General features: G+C 39.3%; 1 protein-coding gene across 6 annotated transcripts in view; it reads left to right on the top strand.

Moving 5' to 3' along the window:
- ppp1r9a (protein phosphatase 1, regulatory subunit 9A) overlaps nt 1-24008 on the top strand; it is a 425367-nt gene that overhangs the window by 231513 nt on the left and 169846 nt on the right. For 5 of the 6 annotated variants that reach the window (XM_060824768.1, XM_060824770.1, XM_060824767.1 and 2 more), the window contains 3 exons: nt 2140-2332; nt 10692-10742; nt 15688-15845. In XM_060824768.1, coding sequence (XP_060680751.1) covers nt 2140-2332; nt 10692-10742; nt 15688-15845 — 402 coding nt within the window. The remainder of the gene's footprint in view (nt 1-2139; nt 2333-10691; nt 10743-15687; nt 15846-24008) is intronic. The other variant, XM_060824766.1, reaches the window with a different exon arrangement.

Raw genomic sequence — 24008 nt, 5'->3', positions numbered from 1 at the left:
ATGGTGGAGCAGGCTTAATGGGCCAAATGGCCTCCTCCTGCTTCTATTACAATTAAAAAAAAAAGAATCTTTAAGTCAATGAGGTCTACCTGGTCCCAGTCATTACACTTTTCATTTTAATGAAGAATCCATCATATTATGATCAATCTTCCCTAAGGGACCCCTCACAGTTAGATTGCCAATTATTCCTTTCTTATTCATAATGCCTGGTCTAGGATGGCCCGTTTCTCAATGTATTGATCCAGAAAACCCTTCTATGCATACGAGGAATTCCTCTTCTAAAACATTGTTACTGATTTGATTTAGCCAATGTATATGCAGATTAAAGTGGCCCATAATTAGAGATGAACTCTAATTTCCTGTCTTCCCAGCATTACTATTCCAGTTTTGGGGGTCAACGTATTATTGTTTTCTATCATTCTCTGCCTTTTGGTGTTCTTAAACTCTTCCCATACAGATTCCACTTCATCAGTGCTAATATCCTTCTTCACTTGTGCATTCCTACTCTTTAACCAGCAAAGCCACCCCACCTCCTTTTCCTTTTTGACCACTTCTTAAAAGCTGAATACTCCTGAATATTGCCATCCTTGGTCAGGCTGCAGCCATGTCTCCACAATTCCAATGATATCATACCACTTTAAATCTACTTGTGTTACTAATTCATCCACTTTATTACGAATGTTTCTTGACCACTGGCTGTTCACCTTCCCACTCCTGAATGTCCAGGAGTCATCCTTGACTGCAGCACCCAACATTCCATCCTGGAGTCTTATTTGCAGCCACAGAAACATCTGTGTATTCCCCTTACAATTGAATGCCCATTTCTTATTCCTCCTCCACTTATTGTTTCTCTTCCATGGAGTAGAGCTAATTGTGATGCAGTGAATAATGCTGTTCATTGCTTTCTTTCTGAGAGGACATTTGCCCCCAACAGTGTCCAAAGCAGTAAATCTGTTCTGCAGGGGAATGAATGCAGGTGACTCCTGCACTTTATCCCTGCATTATACCCATGACTCACACTCTGTACATTGATTGCCCACAATCTTTCTGTAGACCTGGAGCTGCATCCCATCTGTAATTAGGGCTGACAAGCTGTAAGTAGTCCACAAAATTGCCAACAGGTCCAAAAGTTAAACTGTGTAGAACCTCCAAGAAACCCATTCTTTCACTTCCACCACCATTGTTCCCTCCCTACAATAATTCAGAAAATAAAATGCACCTCCTTCCTCGAGACCTCTGATTCTGTAGGGAGGTGAATTGTATTTTCTGAATTAAATCATTTCATAATTACTCACAGTCTAATTAATAAATAAAAAGAAGAAAGTGCTGGAGAAATTCAGCATGTCTGGGAGCATCTGAGAAGGAAGGAGTTAACATTTCAAGTCCAATATGGCTGTTTTCGGAACTGAAGGAGTTGGAAATAGTAGGTTATATATTGTAGACACTGGGGGTACAGGAGGGCAGAGGAGTACGTGGAACAGATGGAGAGGTGCCCAAATGCAAAAGTTGAAGGGAGTGCTAATGGTAGTGTTGCAAGATAAGTCTGTATTTGGTTTTACCAGTGTACAGAAAACTGCATTGTGAGCAGCAATTACAATGGACAAAAATGAAAGAACTAAAAAATTAGACTCTTAATTCTTTAGGTGGATAACTTAATAGGATTAAGTTATCATCAGAGAGGCTCAGTTTATTGGTTAGAGTCATAGAATCCCTATAGTGTGGAAACAGGCCATTTGACCCAGACCTATTCCCCTACCCTATTATCTACATTTCCCATGACTAATGCACATCCCTGAACACTACGGGTAATTTACCTAACCTACACATCTTTGTGGGAGAAACCAGAGCAAACCCATGCAGACACAGTGAGAATGTGCACATTCCATACAGACAAGTCACCTGAGGCTGGAATTAAATCTGGGTCCCTGGCAATGTAAAGCAGCAGTTCTAACCACTGAGTCCCTGTGCTGCCCCAAATAATAGTTTATTAATTCCCTTCAAAACAAACCATGTAATGTCTTGCAAAAGAATTTCAGTGATATTATAGGACCTAATTTTCTTGTTTGACAGGTTAAACTAATTAACCTAATTTGATTCTATCTGTTTAAGCATCAATTAAAATAAAGTCCTCTTTTCTAGATTACAGATCTGAAGGTTGAGCTTCAAAAATTAACAAGAACAAATGGGACTCAAATGAACAACAACAATAACATCTTTGGAGTGGAGCAGGAAAAGAAAACAACACTCATGGATATAATAAGAGAACCTCCACTTAAAGCTGTTGATAGCTTGATAAGAGTGCAGGAGCACAACCTTGATGGTTCAACTGAAGGTGGGAAAATGTGATATATATTGTAAAGCAAGATTAAGCATTTGAATCCTTCCTAATTTGATTTGGAGAAACCATATTGATTATTGTTGATGATCCACCATGAGAAAAGACATTTTCAAAGTATCTGGAGTAGAGAACTTTTAGCTTCTAATTGAGAGCGTGAAGATTCAATCAAAAGATTTTTTTTAAATTAATATACATTTTGCTGTCTTTACATCTTGCAGGTTTTTATTGCATATTATGAAACGTTGGTCCTGCAGGCAGAGTTTAGGGAACTTGGAAGGAAACGAGCAAACAAGACCTCAAAAACTGTGGTCTTTCATGCTTTTGAGTAGAGAACTAGGAGGATAGCACAAATTGAATTGAATTGAACTAAATTATCTCGAAAGTCGCATGTACTCAATGAGTACAATGAAAAGTTTACAGTCGCCACATTACAGTGTCATCTTAGGCACAAAGGTTCCTAGGTACACATACTTAAGGTCAAATTCTTAGGAAGCAAAAATAAATTAGAAAAGTGAAGAAATAAATAGTCCAGTATTATAGATCATAGGAATATATTTAGAAAAATAAAGGAATAAAATGTCCAGAACATGTGTCTATCCGACCCAGTCTATACCAGCACCTAGCCTCAAGGGAGACCTCCGATGCCTTGCCACTTCCTGCACTGAAACCACTACAGTAGGAGTTGTTCTACTTTCGATGCTATCTCTTTGCCGGAGGGCTGATGCCACTGAACCCACACTTGCCCTGCAACCAAGAATCCCTGGCACCCTTGCTACGCCAGGCAGTTGCTGAGCCATGAGTCCTGTTTCAGCTGTAGACTTCACTGTGTTAAAGAGTCTGCTGTCACCAGTGCCACTGTCCCTGATCACTGGAGGAGCTTTGCTGCCATCGCCACTCCCAAATGTCTGGGTGATTGTCTATGTGGAATTTGCATTCTTCCTATGTCTGCATGGGTTTCTTCTGGATTCTCCAGTTTTCTCCCACAGTGAAGAAGTGCAGTTTTGAAACATAATTCAGTAATGGAAAATGAGGGTGGTGGGAAAATGGAATGAGCATACAGGTTCCAGGAGACTGCGCCTCCAACCTGGACTAGTTTAAATGCACATATGCAAATTTAAGTGGCACATAGCATGCAAGCGCTGGTGACAGCAAATGCATCCAACATTCAGTGATATTTTCAATGCTGAATCACCCACTATCAACATACTTGTGTTTGAATTGACCAGAAACTGAACTGTTACACGGATATAGAGGCCACATGTAAAAGACAAAAGTTTGAAGTGTAATGAAATAGTCCCTACTTACCAGGATGGATGCAGCTTCAACATTCTCAAGAAGCTCAACACCATCAGGATTTAAGCAGTCTGCTTAATTGGCACCACATCCACAAACATTCAGTCTCTCCACTACTGACAGTAGTAGCAGCATTTTAAAGAGGACACTTCTGAAAATTACCATGGTTCTTTAGATAGTGCTGTCCAAATCTAAAGCCACTACTATCTTGAAGGATGGATACGTAGGAATGCAAGAAGCTGCAAGTTCCCAGCCCAACCGCTCATCATTGTGACTTGGAAATATATTATCATTCCATCACGAACTTTCTCCCCAACAACCTTGTGTGGCTACCAACAGAAAATGAGCTGAAGGGCATCACACAGAGGGTGGTTCATATGTGGAATAAACTGCCAGAGGAAGTGGTAAATGCAGACACAGTTATAACATTTACAAGACATTTAAACAGATACATGAATAGAAAAAGTTTAGAGGGAAATGGGCCAAACACAGACAAAGGGGACTAGTTTGGTTTGGTAAAGCTGGTTGGCATAGACAAGTTGGATCGAAGGCTCTATTTCCATACTGTATGACTCTATGACACTTATGATTGCAGTTGTTCAAGAAGGCAGCTCACCATCACTTTCTCAAGGGCAAATACAGATGGGTAATAAATGTTGGCCCAGCCAGGGATGCCTATATCCTGTGAATGAATTTTTTAAAAAGGACACGCTGTTTGACTAAAACATAGGCTACTTAAGACTGAACTGGAGAGAAATTTATTCACTGAGGGTTTCGATCTTTGGAATTCTATCCACTAGAGGCTTGAGGTATATTCAACACAGAAGTCAATACATTTCTAGATATTAAACATATCAAGGGATATAGGGATAATTTAGAAAAATGGGTTTGAGGTAGAAAATCACCACTGATCTAGCTAAATGACAGAGCATATGCCTGCTACTATTTCCTGTGTTCCCCATCTCACCATATCTCTTTTCACCTCATACACTGTTCACTATCTTCAGTTTTTATACTTTCCCCCAAATTCAATTGGTTCCTCTTTGACCCTCAATTTGTCTCGTGCTGGACAAAAGAGCCAAAGATAATGTGAAAAGTGATGCGGAAACCACAACCCAATCAGCCATGATCCTATTAAATGGTGGAACAGACTTGGTCTGCTCTGCCTCTTAAATCCTGTGTTCCTAGTGAGAGAGGATTTAACTAAATTATGTGGGAAGGAAGTACACGTGGTCTTGTTTCCTATTTGCAACAGTATAAGAAATCAACAAATATTTAACTTTTGAGATATTTTGGTTAAATATTTCTAAGCAGATCAAGAAAGAAAATAAATGATAAATTATTTCTTAAATTATGTGTAAGAGCTTTGAAATCCTTGTGTTTTGTTTAAAGTTGTTATGGACCAGGCCCGACCCCTCAAAACATTTTTAAGCAGGTAGCCCAGACTGTAACATTGCTATTTCTTTTCAGTAAGTGTGTGGAGGGTATTCCCAGAGTGATTTAGCTGATCTAACAATCTACTGGCCAAGTTTTAAACAAACAGAATTTACTTACAAAATTATAGAATTCAAAGTTTGTGAGAGAATTTGTAGCTCGGGTGCTCGTTGTTGTGGTTCTGTTTGCTGAGCTAGGAATTTGTGTTGCAGATGTTTCGTCCCCTGTCTAGGTGACATCCTCAGTGCTTGGGAGCCTCCTGTGAAGCGCTTCTGTGTTGTTTCCTCCGGCATTTATTGTGGTTTGTCTCTGCTTCTTCTGGTTGTCAGTTCCAGCTGTCCGCTGCAGTGGTCGGTATATTGGGTCCATTTCGGAATGAAACAGAAAGAACAGAAAATAGAATACCGATAACTTATCCCATCCAAGACCCTGACAGACTATCCCAACTTAATGACGCTGTTCTAAAAATACTTGCAACAGTCCCAATAAACACATCCCTTTGCAAAAAGAGTAAAAATGAAATCAACCAGGGTTTACAGGCTTGAAGTTAGAGAGAGAGTACTGGCTGGACTTTCTCCAGCATCCTTTATTCATACTCACTGTTGCTGAACTGAATCAAAAACTGTAATTTATAAAAAAAGGGCTAGCGACAGAGCTAGCTGGCCAGTCACCTTTTTTTTTAAGACATGAAAGCCTTAGGCTGGAGGCATTATCTGTTAGTGGTAAACAAAAAGGGCCCCAATAAACCTTGAAACCCAGCCTAGTTGGAGCCTGGTCAATTAATCCCTCTTTGGAAAATAACTCAAGGGCATAATAATATTGTAAAAAGACCAATATTATGACATCCTCCCCCCCAATTAAAAAAGAGAACTATCAATATCCAAAGTTGGCTTCATTTTTCAAAACCCCAAAAAATAGTGGTTAGTACCTAAAACATACATTTGCACTCACTGACTATAAACATGCAAACATGCACAACTACATTCGGATTCAGTCTGTGGTTCGCTCACCACTAAATGCCTCAATTTCTCATTCTAGTCTCATTAATGCATTGGCAATCATGTTTTCTTGACCTGCCGCATGCACAATTTAAATGGAGGCTGTAACAACAGGCTCCATCTAAACAGTCTATCATTTTTGTCCTTAAATTTCTCCACAAATTTCAATGGGTTATGATCAGTCTATATGATTGTTTCAGATGCGTCGCTGGTAATATGAACATGGAAATGTTGTAGTGCCAACAGTACACTCAAAGTCACTTTCTCAATTGTCTAATATTTCTGCTGTTGAACGTTCAGCTTCCTGGAGAAATACCCAATAGGTTTTTGTATCTTTTCGTCGTCTTCCTGCAGGAGCACAGCACCGACACCCACATCAGTCGCATCAATAGCCACCTTGAAAGGCTTTGCATAATCAGGTGTGGCAAAACTGGGGCAGTGGTTAACACCTTCTTCTCCTGCTTTCCATCTCTGTCAAAAATACCTTCTGAGCAGATTCACATGACACACTGAAATTTCTTCCTGATTGGAGTCGCTCTCAAGCAGTTTACCTCATTCAATCTCCTTTTGATTTGATTTGGTCCACTAAACCTTGCTTTTAAAGGTTCACCTATTACTGGAAGTAACACTAATACCTTATCCCTGACTGCAAAATTGTGAATTTTTGATTTCTTGTCTGCTTCCTGTTTTATTGCATGCTTATTTTTAAATATATTTTTAAATACTGTCTAGCCAACTCCCCAGCTCTATTTAATCGTACTCTAAAATTTGACACATAGTCGAAATGCGTGGTCTTTAAATTCTGACTTATTAACTTTTGCCTAATTAATTTTAATGGCCCTGTCACTTCATGCCCAAAAACTGATTCAAATGGACTGAATTTGGTCAATTCATTTGATGCATCTCTGATCACAAAAAGCACAAACTGAATTCCCTTATCCCCAACATCTCCATAGTCCTGATGATAAGCCCTCAACATAGTCTTTAGTGTTTGATGCCACCTTTCTAGCGCTTCCTGTGATTCTGGATGCTATGCAGGAGATTTGAATTGTTTTATTCATAAGCTGGCCATAACTTCCTTGAATAGTTTGGATGTGAAGTTTGACCCATGATCCAACTGTATCTCTATTGATAGTCTGTATCTAGTAAAAGAAATTGAGTAATTCCTCTATAATTGTTTTAGCTGTGATATTGCATAATGGGATGGCCTCTGGAAAGCTAGTCGATACATTCATTATTGATTCTGATTCCCACTTTTTGTTTGAGGTAGGGGACCAATGCATTCAATTAAGACCCTTGTAAAAGGTTCCTCAAATGCTGGAATAGGTATTAAAGGTGCAGGTTTTATTACCATGTGTGGTTTTCCAATTACCTGACATGTATGACATGTCTGGCAAAATCCAACTGCATCCTTGTGAAGTCCAGGCCAGTAAAAAATTATTTTTATTTTAGCCTTTGTTTCCCTCAATCCTAAATGATCTTCAAATGGTAGCTCATGCGCCACTTGCAACACCTTCCTTCTATACCATCCCCCCCCACCCCCCCAACCCCCCCCGGCAAGACAATTTGATGAATTTCTGCCCATTTCTCATCTGCTTGAATATGTGGCGACCTCCATTTCCTCATTAAGAAATCATCTTTCAGGTATTAACACTCAGGAATACATTCAGATTCCTTCTGTGTATACGTTTTTTGATACAATTGCTTTAAATTTTCATCTTTCTGCGTAATTCTGAGTTTTACAGAGCTACAGATATTTGCATGATCACCTATTTGTTCCTATTTTATCTCCACTATCTGATTGAGCAAAGTCTTTGCTAATGCCACTTCAGCTTCCTTATCTATACCCTTTGATTTCTCCTGCTTCGACTGGTGACTCTGTGACCTCATTGCTACCCAATCAGGGAAAATTCTCAGATAAGAGTGTTGCATTGCTACAAAAGCCTGAGTCTTCACTAACTTTTCAATAGCAGTAGGTGGCACATCTACTGGTGAATCAGCTATATTATTCACAGGATTGTATTCCTGGAGTTAAGAGTTTGTTCAGTACTCCTACCACAACTTTACATAATTGAGGACTTTTTGTATCACTATGAATTCCTATAACCAGTACCTTTTTCTGGCAGTAGTCCCTCAGGAGTTCATATCTCTTCATCCTTCAGCACCACAGACAGAGAGGATCCTGTGTCCCTGAATATTATAACCTCTTTACCTGCTACTCCTGGCCTACGTGAATAAACTTTACAATTGCAGGTATATTTTCTAAGCAGATCCAGCACTTCCTCTTTAACCAACCTCCGATCAGCTTGTAGACACTGATGTAGCTTTCTAGCTTCCACTGTGCTTTCTGCTACCATTCCAACAAAACTCCCAGACTTTTCCTGTTTTCCTACGTCTAGCTTTTTCCTAGCTTACCAACACTGATTTCATGTGGCCTACTTTATTACAATGAAAACACCGGAGTGTTTTACCTTCTTTGTCTCCTTCAAGGGTTTCCTTTTTACCCTATGGTGAGTTATCCTTATGACCTTCACCGAGATCTACCTTTCCTTTTCCACTTAAGGGTTTCTCTTTGCCCCAATTTCTATCCTTTATGGAATGAAATTGATTCTGGAACCAAACCGTGTTTTATGGACCGACTCATCATCAGCCACTTCAGCTACTAACCTTGCCATTTTAACTCTCTGGTCTTCCACATGAGTTCGCCCTACTTCCTCACTAAGCCTAACTTCAGCCTTTATCTCCATCCTTTTAAGCAGACTTTCCTTTCTGTCATTTTCTGAAGTTGAAATTCTCTTTTTCTTTCTCTTCTGCTAAAGCCCTTCCTTCATTTTCTTTCTGTTCTGTTAAAGCCCTTCATTTCTTTTTTTTTCTCTTCTGCTAAAGCCCTTCATTCTTTTCTTTCTTTTCTGATTTTAATACTAACTCAAACTGTTTCATTTCTGCTTCTAACTAAAGCGTCTTCATTTGCAATTGAAGTTGAGCTATCTCTACAGATCCTGATCGAGTTTCCAACAAATTTAAATGCTGAACTACCACTGCAATCGTCTCATCTTTCCTCATGTTAAGAGTTAACTTCAACTCCAGCTTGCCTACTAATTCCTATTCTTATTTCTTATTTGCTAATTCTCTATTTGCCTTTAGTAAAACCCCCAAGCTCACTTAGTCTACCTCCAGAACCTCCTTGTTGACTGAAACAGCCATTGCTATCCGAGTGCTGTTTAAACCAACCAAATCAACCCTCGAAATAAAACACAGAAACACCTACTACTCGCTGTTTAAATCCCGCAAAGACCCCCAATCTGTTATGGAACAGGCCTGACCCCTCAAAACATTTTTAAGCAGGTAGGCCAGACCATAACTTTGTTATTTGTTTTAGGGAAGTGTATAGTGGATGTTCTCAGAATGAAGTAGCTGATCCGACTGCCAAGTTTTAAACAAACTGCATTTATTTATAAAATTACAGAATGAAGCACAAAGAACAGAAAATAGAATACCGATAACGCATCCTATCCAAATCCCAACCGACTATCCTGACTTAATGATACTGTTCTGAAAATACTTGCAACAGTCCCAATAAACACATCTCTTAGCAAAAAGAGTAAAAATGAAACAAGCTAGAGTTACAGGCTTGAAGTTAGAGAGAGAGAGTACTCAGTTGAATTGGCCCCAGCAGCCTTTCTTCATACACACTGTTGCTGAATTGAGTCTAATCTAAATGAAGGCTAGCTACACAGGAAGCTGGCCACTCCCCTTTCATTATACTTTATTTTTAAAGACGTGAAAGCCTTAGGCCGGAGGCATTATCTGTTAGGTGTAAACAAAAAGGGCACCGATAAACCTTTCAAACCCAGCCTAGTTGGAGCGTGGTCAATTAGCCCCTCTCTTGAAAAAAACTCAAGGGCACAGTAGCCTTGTAAAAAGACCAACATTGTGGCAAAATGCATACAGATGAGAGTTCAGTATCAAATTCTTTACCAATTGCTGCTTCCAGCCCAATACCCTCCAATTTTAAATCATGTATGTTTCAAACAGCTGTCATGGATACCAGAATTACAGATTTGCATATTTTTTAAAAAATTATTCGACCCAACAGGTCTATATACATCTCTATGCTCCACGTCACCCTCCTATACAGTCATATTTCATTTCAACCTATCAATATATCCCTGTTTCATTTCTGTCACCTAATATCCCTTTAAATTCATCTGTGCTTAACCTTGACCACTTTGTAGCAATTTTCATATTCCAAATAGTCTGGGGGGAGGATGTTTCTCCATGTTTAAAATTGACTATCTCACATTTATCAATTCTAGCTTTGAACTCTACTACAAGTGGTAACATCCTCTTGGTGAAAGAGTTTGACAGAGTAGAGACAATCTTAAGGGCCTTCATCAGTCTTATGAACAGAGCCCTAACCTGTTCATTGCTTCCAATTGTTATATATTCTCACCTTCTGCGAAATGTATATTGTATCATAAAGGAACAAATTAAAAACAACTGTTGCCACAGAACAGGTAGAATTTGGTACGCAGGATCGATTACCTTAGAAGATAATTTTGCTTTCAAAGATAAATATGTGTATGAGATGCTTGTTGGTAACAGACGTATGTTTTAATTATTCACAGAAGTTGTTGAAACTTCAACTATGAAGTTAGGTGACCCAGATGAGGTTTTTGGTAAGTTTTAATTGTCATTACAGTTGTATATCAGCAGTGTTTTAATGTACATTTGCTCAAAGGAGTAAATCATTTTGAAGGCATGTGCACTACTTAAGATTGACACTTTTGTATGTAACTCAGCACAAAATGGATTTTTATTACTTGTTATTTAACTGAGGATGATGGAATTGTTCTTAAAATGAGAAATATTTCAACTCTACTGACACTTCAAAAATGAAAACTTGATCTAGTTTCTTTGTCTATATGTCATAGAGTGAATTCAGCAGACATTCACTAAGTCAATACCGGGGATGCAGGACTTTCCTTTGAGGAGAGATTGGTTCAACTGGATCTATATTCATTCGAGTTGATAAGTTTGATTGGGGATCTGATTTAATTCTGAAGGCTGGACAGACTAGATTCAGGGAGGATGTTTTTCCGAGGCAGGGAGTCTAGAACCAGGGGACACAGTCTCTGGATACGCCAATACTATTTAGCACTGAGATGTGGAAATGTTTCTTCACTCAAAGGGTAATAAACCTGTAAAAGTCTCTACCATAGAAGGCTGTCATTGAATATATTCAAGAAAGAGATAGATGCATTTTTAGATTTTAAAGGCATCAAAGACAGGAAGAAAGAAGGAAGATGGAATTGAGATGGAGGACTAACCATGATTATATCAAATGTTGGACCAAGCTTGAATTACTAAATAACCTATTCTCAGCCTATTTTCTATGATCCTCTGAAAACAATTAAGATGTTCAGAAGGGTAAGAGGTAGGAGAGATGACTAAAAGAAGCGTTGACAAGATAGTTTTATAAGCCAGGAAAGTGGAGTTGAGACTGAGAAGAGATCAATCATGATTGTATTAAATTGGGAGCAGGTTTAAGGGGCTGAAGTGCCTACTCCTGCTCCTTGTTCTTCTGTAACCTCCTCGTGTCATCTCAACAACCTACTTTCTTACTTATGGAGAGAATTCTTAGAGATAGGATTTACACGCATTTGGAAAAGTGTGGCCTAATTAAGGACAGTCAGCATGGCTTTGTGTGAGACAGGTCATGTCTTACTAACTTGATTGAATTTTTTGAGGAAGTGACAAAGATGTTTGATGAGGGTAGAGCAGTGGATGTTGCCCAAATGGATTTCAGTAAGGCTTTCAAAACGTTCCCTGTGGTAGGGTCATCTAGAAGATTACAATGTATGGGATCCGCGGTGACTTGGTTGCTTGGATTCAAAATTCGCTTCCCCACAGGAGGCTAATGGTGGAAGGTTATCAAAGGATATCATGGGATATAGCTCAATTGCGGATTTGGACAGAGAAATGGCAGAGGGAGTTTAATTCAGGTAAGTGTGAGGTGCTTTGGGAGACCAAATATTAAGGAAAAGTATACAGTTAATGGCTGAACCCTTAACAGTATTGATGTACGGAGGGATCTTGGAATTCAAGTTCATAGCTGCCTGAAAGTGGTCACACAAGTAGATAGGGTGGTAAAGAAGGTGTCTGGCATGCTTTCATTGATTGGTTGGGGAATTGAGTACAAGAGTCAGAATGTCATGTTGCAGCTTTATAATACTTTGATTAGGCCACACTTAAGAGTATTGCATTTAATTCTGGTTGCCACATTAGAGGAAGGATGTATAGGCATTGGAGAAGGTGCAGAAGAGGTTTACCATATGCTGCCTGGATTAGAGAGTATGAGTTATAAGGAGAGGCTAAAAAAACTTGGGTTGTTTTCTCTGGAGCGGAGGAGGCTAAGGGGAGATTTGATAGAAATCTATAAAATTATGAGATGCATAGATATTGTTGACGGTCAGAATATTTTTCCCAGAGTTGAAATGTGTAATACTAGGGGACATGCAGTTCAAAGGAAATTTGAGAGGCAAGTTTTTTTATGCAGTGCATGGTAAGAGCCTGAAACATGCTACTGGGGGTGGTGGTGCAGGCAGATATGTTTGAGGCGTTTAAGTGACTTCTAGATAAGCACATGGATATGCAAGGAATGGAGGGATATGGACCAAGGGCAGGCAGAATTGTTAGGGACCAGGCCAGACCCCTTCAAAATATTTCAAGAAAGTAGCCAGACCCGAACTTTGCTAGTTGTTTTAAGCAGGTATACACTGGATATTCCAGGAGTAATGCAGCTGGCCCAACTATTTAGTTTTAAACAAAACAGAACTTATTTGCAAGATTACCAAATAAAACATAAACAAAAGAGAACATAATATTGAATAACTTAACCTATCCGAAAACCCAACAGATTATCCCAACGTATGATGTTGTTTCAAATGCTTACAATAATTCCCATAAACAGCCCTTGGCAAGAAAAAGGTAAAACCCAAAACTGTTTCTTACAGGAGAAATGTCAGGGAGAGATTCTTTGTGTCCAGCAGCTTCACAACTGACTGTCTGCTAAAACCAGAGAAAAGCTGAACTGGGAGAGCTGGCCACTCCCCTTTCATTTTACAAGTGTTTCTTTAAAAAACTTGAAAGCATTTTACCTGAGGCAGTATCTGTTAGCTATAATTAAATTAGTCCTAAAACCCTTCAAACCTAGATCTCCCAGAGTCTATGTTTACGACCCCTCTGAAAAAGAAACAAGGACAGCACAACCTTGTTAAAGGATCAGCATCATGACATAGTTTAATTTAGTATCATGTTCAGCACAACATCGCACACCAAAGGGCCTGTTCCTATGCTGTACTAGTCTATATTCTTATCTATCTCTGTATTGTCAACAAATTTGGCAATCTTACCTTCTATCCCTTCATCAGAGTCATTAACATAAATTGGAAACAGTTGAGGACTTGGCACTTATTCCTGTGGCATTAGACCCATTGCATCTTGTTAACCTTTAGCGAGCCACTTTTCTATCTATGCTAATATACCCCCCCCCCCCCCCACACCCCGCCAACAACTTGAGCTTTTATGTACCACAGTATCTATGATGTGACATCTCATCATATGCCTTCTGAAGATCTAAGTACAGTATATCCACTAGTTCCCCTTTATCCACAGCATGTTATCTCCTCAAAGAACTCCAATAGAATGGTCTAGCATTATTTTCCTTCTTAAAACCATGTTGATTCTAATTATCTTTAAACTATCTAAGTGCCCTGTTACAACCTCTAATAATAATTTTTAACATTTTTCCTTTGACAAATGTTAAACTAATTGTCCAGTAGGTTATTACCTTCCATCTTGCTCCATTTCTGAATAAAGGAATTACATTCATTGTCCTCCAGTATACTGAGACTGTCCTGAATCAAGGGTGTATTTGAGTATTCAAACCAATGCATCAACAACCTCACTAATATCTTCTTTTAACATGTATGAGAAGTCCACTAGGACCCAAGTACTTCATAGAATCCCTATAGTGCAGAAGAGGCTAATCAGTCCATCACATCTGTGCCAACCTTCTGTAAGGCACAAATGGATAAAATAAAATTGGCCTATGATTATTTGCTTTTTGCCTCCTTCCCATTTTGTATAGGTGTGTCACTTTAGCAATTTTTCAATTATGTAGAACTTGTCCAGAATCCAACAATTTTGGAAAATTACAATTAAAGCATCACTGTTTATGTAATTACCTGTTTTACAATTCTAGATTGCAAGCTGTCAGGGGCAAGGAGCTTTTCTACATTCAGTCTCATTAGTTAGTCAAATGCTACCTCCTCAGTGTTGATGGTGGTATTTAATTTCTCCTCTATATTCTTTAGGTTAAATGGAATGTCCAAAGTATTTTCTATTTTAAAAACTAATGCAAAGCATCTGTCTTAATTCCTCTGTCATTTCCTTGTTTCCCAAATCCATCTCCCTAGATTCATTTTCTAAGGGGCCTGTATTCAAATGGGTCTCACGCTTTCTTTTTATATATTCAAAGGTGCTCTTAATGTCAGATTTCATATCCCTCACTAGTTTGCCCTCATAGTTTATTTTATTTAACTTTTATGTCTTTAATCTTTTTCGTCCTCCTTTGTTGGATTCTGAATTTATTCATTCTTTGCGGCTAACACTGACTTTAGCCTCGTTATATGCTTTTCCTTTGAACTAGTATTCTCTAACGTCCTTGGTTAGTTATGGTTGGTTTATCCCTTTCTTAGACTTGTTCCTTCTTCATGGGATTTTTTTTTTGAGAGTCATTAATTACCTTCTCAAGTGTCTACTCCTGCTTACTCTCATTCCTGCTAATCTATCCACCCAGTTTAGTTAGTTAACTCTTTCCACGTGTAACTAATTCCCTTAATTTAAATTAAACACAGTTGTTTCTGTTTGTTATTATATTGTTTTTATTATTGTTATAGGTATTATTGTTACTTTTTGCTAATCTGATGTCAGCAGATTTAGGCTCCTGAGCCCAGGACTCGTCTTGTCTCCTTTCCTTTCTCTTTTCTCGTTTTCCTTACCTCTTGTGAAAAAGCTTAGTTGCGACAATAGCAGTGCAGAAAGTTTGGGTTTCCGGCAGCTTCTACATGACATGGCTGCTGCAGAGGAGGTGCGTTTGGCCACCTCCCTGGCAACAATAAAGCCGGCAGCAATAAAGGAGACTTTGGGTGGGTGTGGGACTTGATGGCATCAGGGGTGGCTGCATTGGCAAGGTTGAGTAAGCCCCCTGGTGGCGGCAGTATTGGTGGAGGCACGATGGTGCCAAAGAGTGGCGACTCTTGTTCCAGCATTGCAGCAAGGGGACTCGTGGCTGGCTGTTCCAGGTCCATTATGGAGTCCTTAAAAAAAAGGGCTGTAGTATTGAATTTTTTTTTCTGCCTTTGTATTCAATGTTTTGGTTTACTTTTCTTTGTTTTAAGATGGCACCGGAGAGTGGTAACACTATACAATATCTTTCACTGTATTTTGTAACATTATAAAAAATCAAACATATGTTCATTAGTATCTGAATACTCATTTTTAATTAATGTAGTAGAATTTGCTTCATTTTAATTATTTTGTACTTACCTCTGGTTTCAGATTTTAATGAAGCAGTACCTGAAACACAGATATTAGATAGCAAAGTACTAAAAGCTCGAGCACATCTTTCGGGGAAATCAAAGCGACAGCGACCCTCGAGGTCCAGAATGCATGACAGTGTCAGTTCAACTGATGGTGATGATAGTCTTGAGCGGAAGGTAATTGTGACACCTCTTTTAAGAATTATATATGTTCTTGAATGAGAGTTCAGTTTTACCAAGAAGCTGTTTACATTATGCAAGATTCCAACGTTAATTTAGATTTTGCAATAAAATCTTCACTTTATAACAATCTTTGTGCCTTGGAATTGTGGCCAATGTATGTTGATGTGACGGTAAAATATCCCTAAGGTTTTAGTTCTCAAATAGAGCACTGTGTTGAATAAAAATGAAGTACGTTCATTAATGTTTTAGGAATAACATTTTTATTAAAATGTTTAAAGGCCCCATTTTCCATCAGTAAGGAATATGGTTGCTGATGAGCACACCTGTTTAATTTTCTTTTGACAGTTTAAGATATTAGGAGCATGAAGGTTATTTTGTTTTGGGTCTTTCACCTATGATTTTAATGGTTGGATATGACTTATGGTGTAATCTGAAGCTGTGCTTTGAACATTTAGGGACAAAACTCATACAGAATTCAGAAAGACAGAATTTCACACATATGTGTGCTCAAAAGTACTTATAACTGAAAGGAGGAGTGAAATAGCTGTCCACTCTGTCTCATTCCATTATGCTTTTCCAATACACATGGCAATTTTTCAATTTCAAATAATTATCCACTTTTTCTTTTAAAATTTATTATGTATTCTGCTCCAAATATTGTTTTTTTTCAGTAGATCATTCCATGTCCTAACACTACTTATTTGTAAAGAGTTTCTTAATTGCTTTTATATGTGAGAATAATCTTGACAATCTTTGTGACCCTACTTACTGACACACTGATCGATAAACATATTTTCTGGCTTACAAGCAGAAATTGAAGCATGAGAACCCAGTGAAGAGAGTAGTGCAGTGATGATCTGAGGAAACTGAAGGGTTTGTATGAAACAGCTTAGATTCAGTGGACTGGTCCATATTCAAGAAATCAGCAGCCAACCCAAACGAGTAAGCCACTATTATAGACCTCATAGTAGGTGTGTAGATGATTACGTGTCAAAGAAGTTAATCCAAATGTTCTCCAACCGGAAACCATGGATGAACCATGAGATCTACGCCCTACTGAAATCCACAGTTGAGCTGTTCAAGTCAGGCAAGCCTGATCTATATAGGAAATGAAGGTACAACCTTCAAAAGGCCATCAGGGACACCAAGAGGCAATACCAAACTAAGCTTGAGACCCAGACTAACCACATGGACATCTATCTTTTGTGGTGAGGCTTACATAACAGAACAGACTACAAAGCAAAGTCAAACAGAATCGTGGGCAACAGTACATCCCTACCCGACGAACTCGATGCACAGAAGAATAGTGAAACAATATCACCTGTCCCATCAGCCTCAGATGCACATGTACCTTCTGTCACTGCTGTAGATGTTAGATCGGCCTTCTTAAGAGTTAAGGTGCCAAGCAACCACCGATGCGTTCACTTCATCTATATTTTCCACTGCATCAGGAAAGCAACCAATATAATCAAAGACCCTTCCCATCCCAGTTGTACTCTCTTCCATCCTCTTCGGTTGGTTAGAAAATATACAAATTTGTATACATGTACCAACAGATTCAAGAACAGCTTCTTTCCTGTTGTTGTCAGACTTTTTGAATGGACCTCTTCAATGCCAATGTTGATCTCTTTCTGCACATTCTCAGCAGCTGTAACATTGTATCCTACATTCTGTTCTGTTATCCTGGTACACTTGCATAGTACGATCTGCCTGTAAAGTATGTAAATAACACTTTTCACTGTAGCTTGGTACATGCGATAGTAATAAATCAAATCAAACATTTTTTTCCTGGTATGTTTTATGAAAACCAGGAAGTTTTGAAGTTATCCATTAAAGCTCCTATAATTTAAATGAAAAAAAATAGAAGCACACAGTAGACAAAGCGATATCTCTGGAGAAGACAAGTATCAGTGTTTCAGATTCAAACCCTTCTTCCAAAATTTTATTCTATTTTTTTTAAGGGATGTGGGTATTACTGGCAAGGCCAGCATTTGTTGCAGATCTTCAATTGCATTTGAAATTAGTGGCCTGCTAAGCCATTTCAGGGGACATTTAAATGTCCTCATGAAATTGAAATCACATGTAGGCTATACCCATAAGGACTAGAGACAAAAAAAACCTGCAGATGCTGGAATTTGAAATCGACAGGCAGAAGCTGGAAGAACACAGTAAGCCAGGCAGCATCAGGAGGTGGAGAAGTCGATGTTTCATGTATAACATTTCTTCAGGGTTGGGGGTGGGTGTCGGGGTAGCTGCAGATAAACAGGGTAGTGGGGACAGTGGTGAAGTGAGGATAGGTGAAGACAGGTCGAGGGTACTACCTGGTTGGTCAGTGGGAGAAATGAATCTGGTTGGTGGCTGGGAGGGGGAGGACCTGGGAGGGAGTCGGTGGATGGGAAAGGAGGTTATTTGAAATTGGAGAACTTAATGTTGAGTCTACTCCCAGTCACGAAGAAGGATTACACCTGAAATATCGACTTCTCCACCTCCTGATGCTGGCTTGGTGTGTTCTTCCAGCCTCATACCCATAAGGATGGCATTTTCCCTTCATTAAATGATATTAGTGAACCAAGTAGAATTTTATGACACTCGTCATTGGTATCATGAAACTACTGTTAAGAACTATATTTTTATTAATTGAATTCAAATTCCACCAGGTGCTGTATTCCCACAGTAATAGTCTGAGCCTCTGGATGGCTAGCTCAGATGTTACTTTTGCATCACTACCTCCTAGAGATATAGAAAAATAATAAACATGTCACAAATCCCAAGAAAAACAGCAAGTGCTAGAAAAATTCAAGATCTACCAACATCTCTGGAGAGAGAAAAACAGAGGACCAGATCTTCATATTTCCGGTACCCTGACATTTGTGCTTCAGGATCCCTCATACATCCAGATTCACTAACAACCCAAGAGGAACTGAGAACTTTAAACTTCTGATGGCAATTACACTTCATCTGGAACCTTTTGATCAAGTCCCTAAATCTGAATCAAAGCCTTTGTAGGGTTCTAACTTATGTATATTTACCCAGAAAAGGTTGGAGGGATTAAAACATGCTCAAACTCCTAACCCTAATCCATCCTATCCCTTTACCCACCTAATACCTAGCCCACCCTCACCCATTTGGCATCCTACCACCTTAATAATCCACTTGATACTCTACTCTCTTATCCACCTGACACCCTTCCACCTCTCCTACATACCTGGCACTCTTATCCATCTTCCAGGCTATCTAAAATGCAGTAGCATACAACTCATTACATTTCCGCCTCTTCATTTTGGAAGAAGAATCATATTGAACTTGAACCTTTAGCTCTGTTCTCTTTTTACAGTTGCTAACAGACCTTCTGAGCTTCTTCAGCCCTTTATGTCTTTTGTTAAAGGTTTTAGTTGGCAAGCTTGCTGAGAACTCACTGAAGGCCTGTTTGAATTTTAGGAAAACGTGAAAGTTTCATGCTGAGATAGAAGAAGACAATATGCATAAACGCAACCACACAGCAGGGAACTAATCCTGATGGACATGAAATAAGTGTGCATGGCTCAGAGGAGCCTACATATGCAATGGGGTGTGCTTGACTTACAGGGAAAAGTGTTTATGAGCACAGACAATGCAAGAGGTCGTGATTCTCATGGCATGATGGGGACTAAAGAATAAGAAATAAGACTTCCAGATAGGTTAGAGAGCCCAGTGATCACAAAATATGCAATAGCTGGAAGCAGTGGAAGTACCACTCTGAATTGTTTGGTCCAGTGGTCGTGGGCGGCACGGTGGCACAGTAGTTAGCACTGCTGCCTCACAGCGCCAGAGACCCGGGTTCAATTCCCACCTCAGGTGACTGACTGACTGTGTGGAGTTTGCACATTCTCCCTGTGTCTGCGTGAGTTTCCTCTGGGTGTTCCGGTTTCCTCCCACCACCCAAAAATGTGTAGGTTAAGTGAATTGACCATGCTAAATTGCCGGTAGTGTTAGGTGCAGGGGTAAAGGTAGGGGAATGGGTCTGGGTGGGTGCGCTTCGGCAGGTTAGTGTGGACTTGTTGGGCCGAAGGGCCTGTTTTCACGCTGTAAGTAATCCAATCTAATGTAATGAGGAGTGAATTCTGTAAAAGAGAAGCAGAACCCTGAGTGTGAAGAGGTTACAGGAAAAGTACAATGGGCAGGAAGGCAACAGAAGGCATACCCAGAGCATTAAATCTACCAACAAAGATGGAGTTATCTTGAGATGTAGGAGAGCCATTGTTACAGGAGACAACAGCTGCCGTGGAAGATATATCAAAAGACCTCATCTCAAAGAATTATTCATTATGTCCTGCCAATAACCACCGAGAACACCGTGTCTTTGATTTGTATAACCTCTGTTCTTTCAAGGATCAGCCGTGGATCTTACAAATGAATGCATGCAGCTATATCTCACAGGTTCATGATGTTGTCTTTGCCTGTTGAAGAGCATATTCAATTCTTGGCTGGGGGGCAACACAGTTAAAAGGGCAAGTTTCACTTTATCATGAGAATTGGACCAAAGGGTTTGTTTCCATACTGTATGACTCTTATGATGATTAGGGCATCATCAGTTGCACAAATGTGGCCATCAAAACACCCAGAGATTGGCCAATGACCTTCACCAGTAGGGTTTCAATTCCTTCAACATTTGTTCGTTTGTGGTCACAGCAAGTGGTTCCTAGATGTGTGTACTAGCTTTCATAGAAACTTGGGCATTCTGTTCCAATACCCTGATGTACTTATGTAAGGTATGATTTGTCTGGATAGCATGCTAAACAGTACTTTTCACTGTATCTTGGTACATGTGACAATAATAAATCAAATGAAGATAAAAAAATACTGTATCGAAGATGCCCTTTGAGCCATCGACTCCGTACTGCCAAAATTACACTAGTCCTACTTTAAAGCACTAGACCCAAAAGACTTTAATGTTATGACACTTCAAGTGTTTGATCAAGTACTTTTTAAAGGTTATGGGGTTATCCACCTTGAATACCCTCCCAGGCAGTGCATTCCGGAGATACCATCTCCCCCTTCCCTGTACCACCACCACCATCATCTGGGTGAAAAGACACTTTTCCTGAAGTTCTATCTAAACCTCCTTCACAGCTGTCATGACCTTTCAGTCTCCAGTTTTCCAAGGCCCTGCAGATCTTCATATCTCTCCCACCTGCCCAAATAGCAAGAACGAATTCCAGGAATCAAATGGTGTCACTTGATAAGCTGGATACTTGCCTTTTTACAAGACCCACAGACACCAGCATGAGGCTACAGTAAAAGTCATTTGCTCATAAGGATTGACATTAAACAAGCTTGTGAAGGTACAGCTTCAGTGTCTGCATTGGTCAAGCCAAGCCCTGGAAGAGTCTCCAAAATTATCATCCACTATGTATTCCATAATACAGGAGATGTACAGGAGAAAAAACAAGATACAAAACTCAAAAATGTTGCTTCTGCCAATTCAATGCCAATCTTGGCTCCTCTGGCCCAGTTTGAGCCATTTTTTTTCCTGCAGTGAAAGAGAGGGATTGTTTATAATGGAAGAGCAGTCAGTGGTGTTATAGCAGCAGGAGTGGTGATGAGAAGTCCTCAGAGTGAGCTGGAAGCCCAGAGTGCAAAAATATATGGTATTCTGGGAAGACGAGGTGGGTGAGAACATGGTGCATTTGATCATGAGAATGGTAGTCCACGAGAGACATAATGAGAGTAAATGGTAGTCCTGTAAGTGTGAGGTAGCAGAGAGGAGATGGGGACACTTCCCCTTTCAGCGCACAAAGGATCGTTGACTTTCTTTCTTCACTGCTGTACATAGCATTTTACGTGATCCACTGGTCTGACTCAGAGTGTTTTCTCAGTTCAGGCTGGCCTGGTTTTATGGTGTGGCTTCCTTTTCCAGTTAATAGGATACACCGCTACCATTCACCATCCTATCCAGCAGCATTTCTAGGTCCCTCTCTATGAACTAAGAGTTAGCCCTGAATATGAAGCTATGTCCTGAATGTAGACACTCAAAAACTACAGTGTGAGGGACCGGTCCTAGTTTGTAGCATCTGACATTGTGTGCAATGATCACAACGCATTGAACACCATACATTTCTGCCAGCAGTGAACACTTCCTCTTGTGTATGTGACCCCATATGAAGGACATACGTAGTTGAGAAGATGAAGGGCAGGAGATTGTATGAGAAAAGTTGCTTGACCAGATGCCTCGTATTTTACTTAAAACAGCATTTTCATTGATAATGGGAAATTTCAGCCTGAATTTGAATGACTCATATTTTGAAATTTGATTGTTTAGCACAACCTCTGTTTATTAATTGTCTCAAAGATCATAATCCGTTACTCTCTATTACACACATACCCAATCTATTGTTCATGTCTTCCTGAAATGGTTTATCATTTTCATGTTAACCACAAACCCAATTTTTATGATGTCTGTACACTTAGACATTATTGGCATTTTGCACTCATACCCAATTACTAAGAGTAATTGTCCCAAAACTGACCTGCAGAGTCAAATACAGAGTTGAGAGTGTTGGCTTATAAGGAGACACTGAGCCCACAGGGATTATATTGATTGCAATTTAGAAGAATGAGGGGTATCTTATAGAAACACATAAAATTATGAAGGAAATGGATAATATGGAAGTAGAGAGGATATTTCCACTGGCAGGTGAAACTAGGACAAGAGGGCATAGCCTCAAAATTAGGAGGAGCTGCTTAGGACCGAATTGAGAAGGAACTTCTTCACTCAGAGTGTTGTGAATCTGTGGAATTCCCTGCCCAGTGAAGTAGTTGAGGCTTCCTCAGTAAATGCTTTAAAGCTAAAAGAGAGAATTTTTGAACAACAAAGGAATGAAGGGTTGTAGTGAGAGGGCAGGTAAGTGGAGCTGAGGCCATAAAAAGATCAGCCACGATCTTATTGAACAGTGGAGCAGGTTCGAAGGGCCAGATGGCCTACTACTGCTTCTGGTTCTTATGTTCTAAATGTTTACATTTCTGTCATTTGATAAACAAGCATTAATCAGTGCTGTCCACCTTCTGACCTTTAACCAAGGTTCTGTCTACACAACCACACTAATTTGTTAACAATCTCATATTTAAATATTATCACATGCAAAACAAAAATGCATGATATTTTCTGCATTTTCTTTACTATTTAGTTATTGCCTCAATAATGTTGTGAAATTTACTGGCATTGTTATTACTAATGAGTCATTTTATAGATGGGAGAAATTCACTGGCTTTGCTGTTTAAAAATAATTGAAATGATTTCTTGCAATTACGACCAAATTGATGACTCTTTTATGTTTATGTTCTTCTTAACAAAGTGCTGCAGGTGCCCATGTGTGCATAACCAAAGTAAAATAAATATTAGGTAACACATAAGCAAGGGAAGTGTGAAAATTAATTTATCTTTAAATTCCAAATTTGTGGGATTGTGAAAATAGACGAAATTCAGTCTCCAGATTCACATTTGGGATTCATCTAGTATGGGTAAATCTGGAAAAGAATAGACATCTTCTGTTTTGAGGTGGCATTCAGTATCATTATATTTTGACTGAAGTATTAAAGATAGTATACATTGTATTGTTTTAATTCTTTAAGCTTAAATTTTATGATCAGTCCGAAATGGCTGAAAAGTATAAACACATAACCAGTTCATGGTGCTCAGTTCCTGCAGAGGATTATACTAAAATTTGCATTGGTGTGCTCATTTTGCCTTGAAATTCCTGTAGAATTTCATGACTGACATTAAAATAAGTACAAATATAGCTCCATAAATTGGGGTGAAGCAAATTGGCTGAGCATGCCTGCCAGAGCTACATTCCAAGGCTGTTCTTTCTCCTCGCTCCTGTGCGCCATTGTGCAATGGTACAATCAAAAACTTTGAGATATGCTGACAGCACTTTGGATATACTCAGTAAATTAAAAAGAATAGGGAGGGTGGTAAAACAGGAGGGGGAATAGCATTGTTAATTAGAGAGTGCGTCACAGCTACAGAAGAGGAGGTTGTTGAGGAGGGTTTGTCTGCTGAGTCAGTATGGGTGGAAGTGAGTAACAAGAATGGAACAGTTTATTAGGTGTTTTCTATTGACCCCCCCAATAGTAGCAGAGACATGGAAGAACAGATTGAATAGCAGATCTTGGAAAGGT

This window comes from Hemiscyllium ocellatum, chromosome 5, assembly GCF_020745735.1.
Source record: "Hemiscyllium ocellatum isolate sHemOce1 chromosome 5, sHemOce1.pat.X.cur, whole genome shotgun sequence".
In the NCBI taxonomy this organism is placed as follows: Eukaryota; Metazoa; Chordata; class Chondrichthyes; order Orectolobiformes; family Hemiscylliidae; genus Hemiscyllium; species Hemiscyllium ocellatum.
This window is presented reverse-complemented; position numbering and strand designations above follow the sequence as displayed.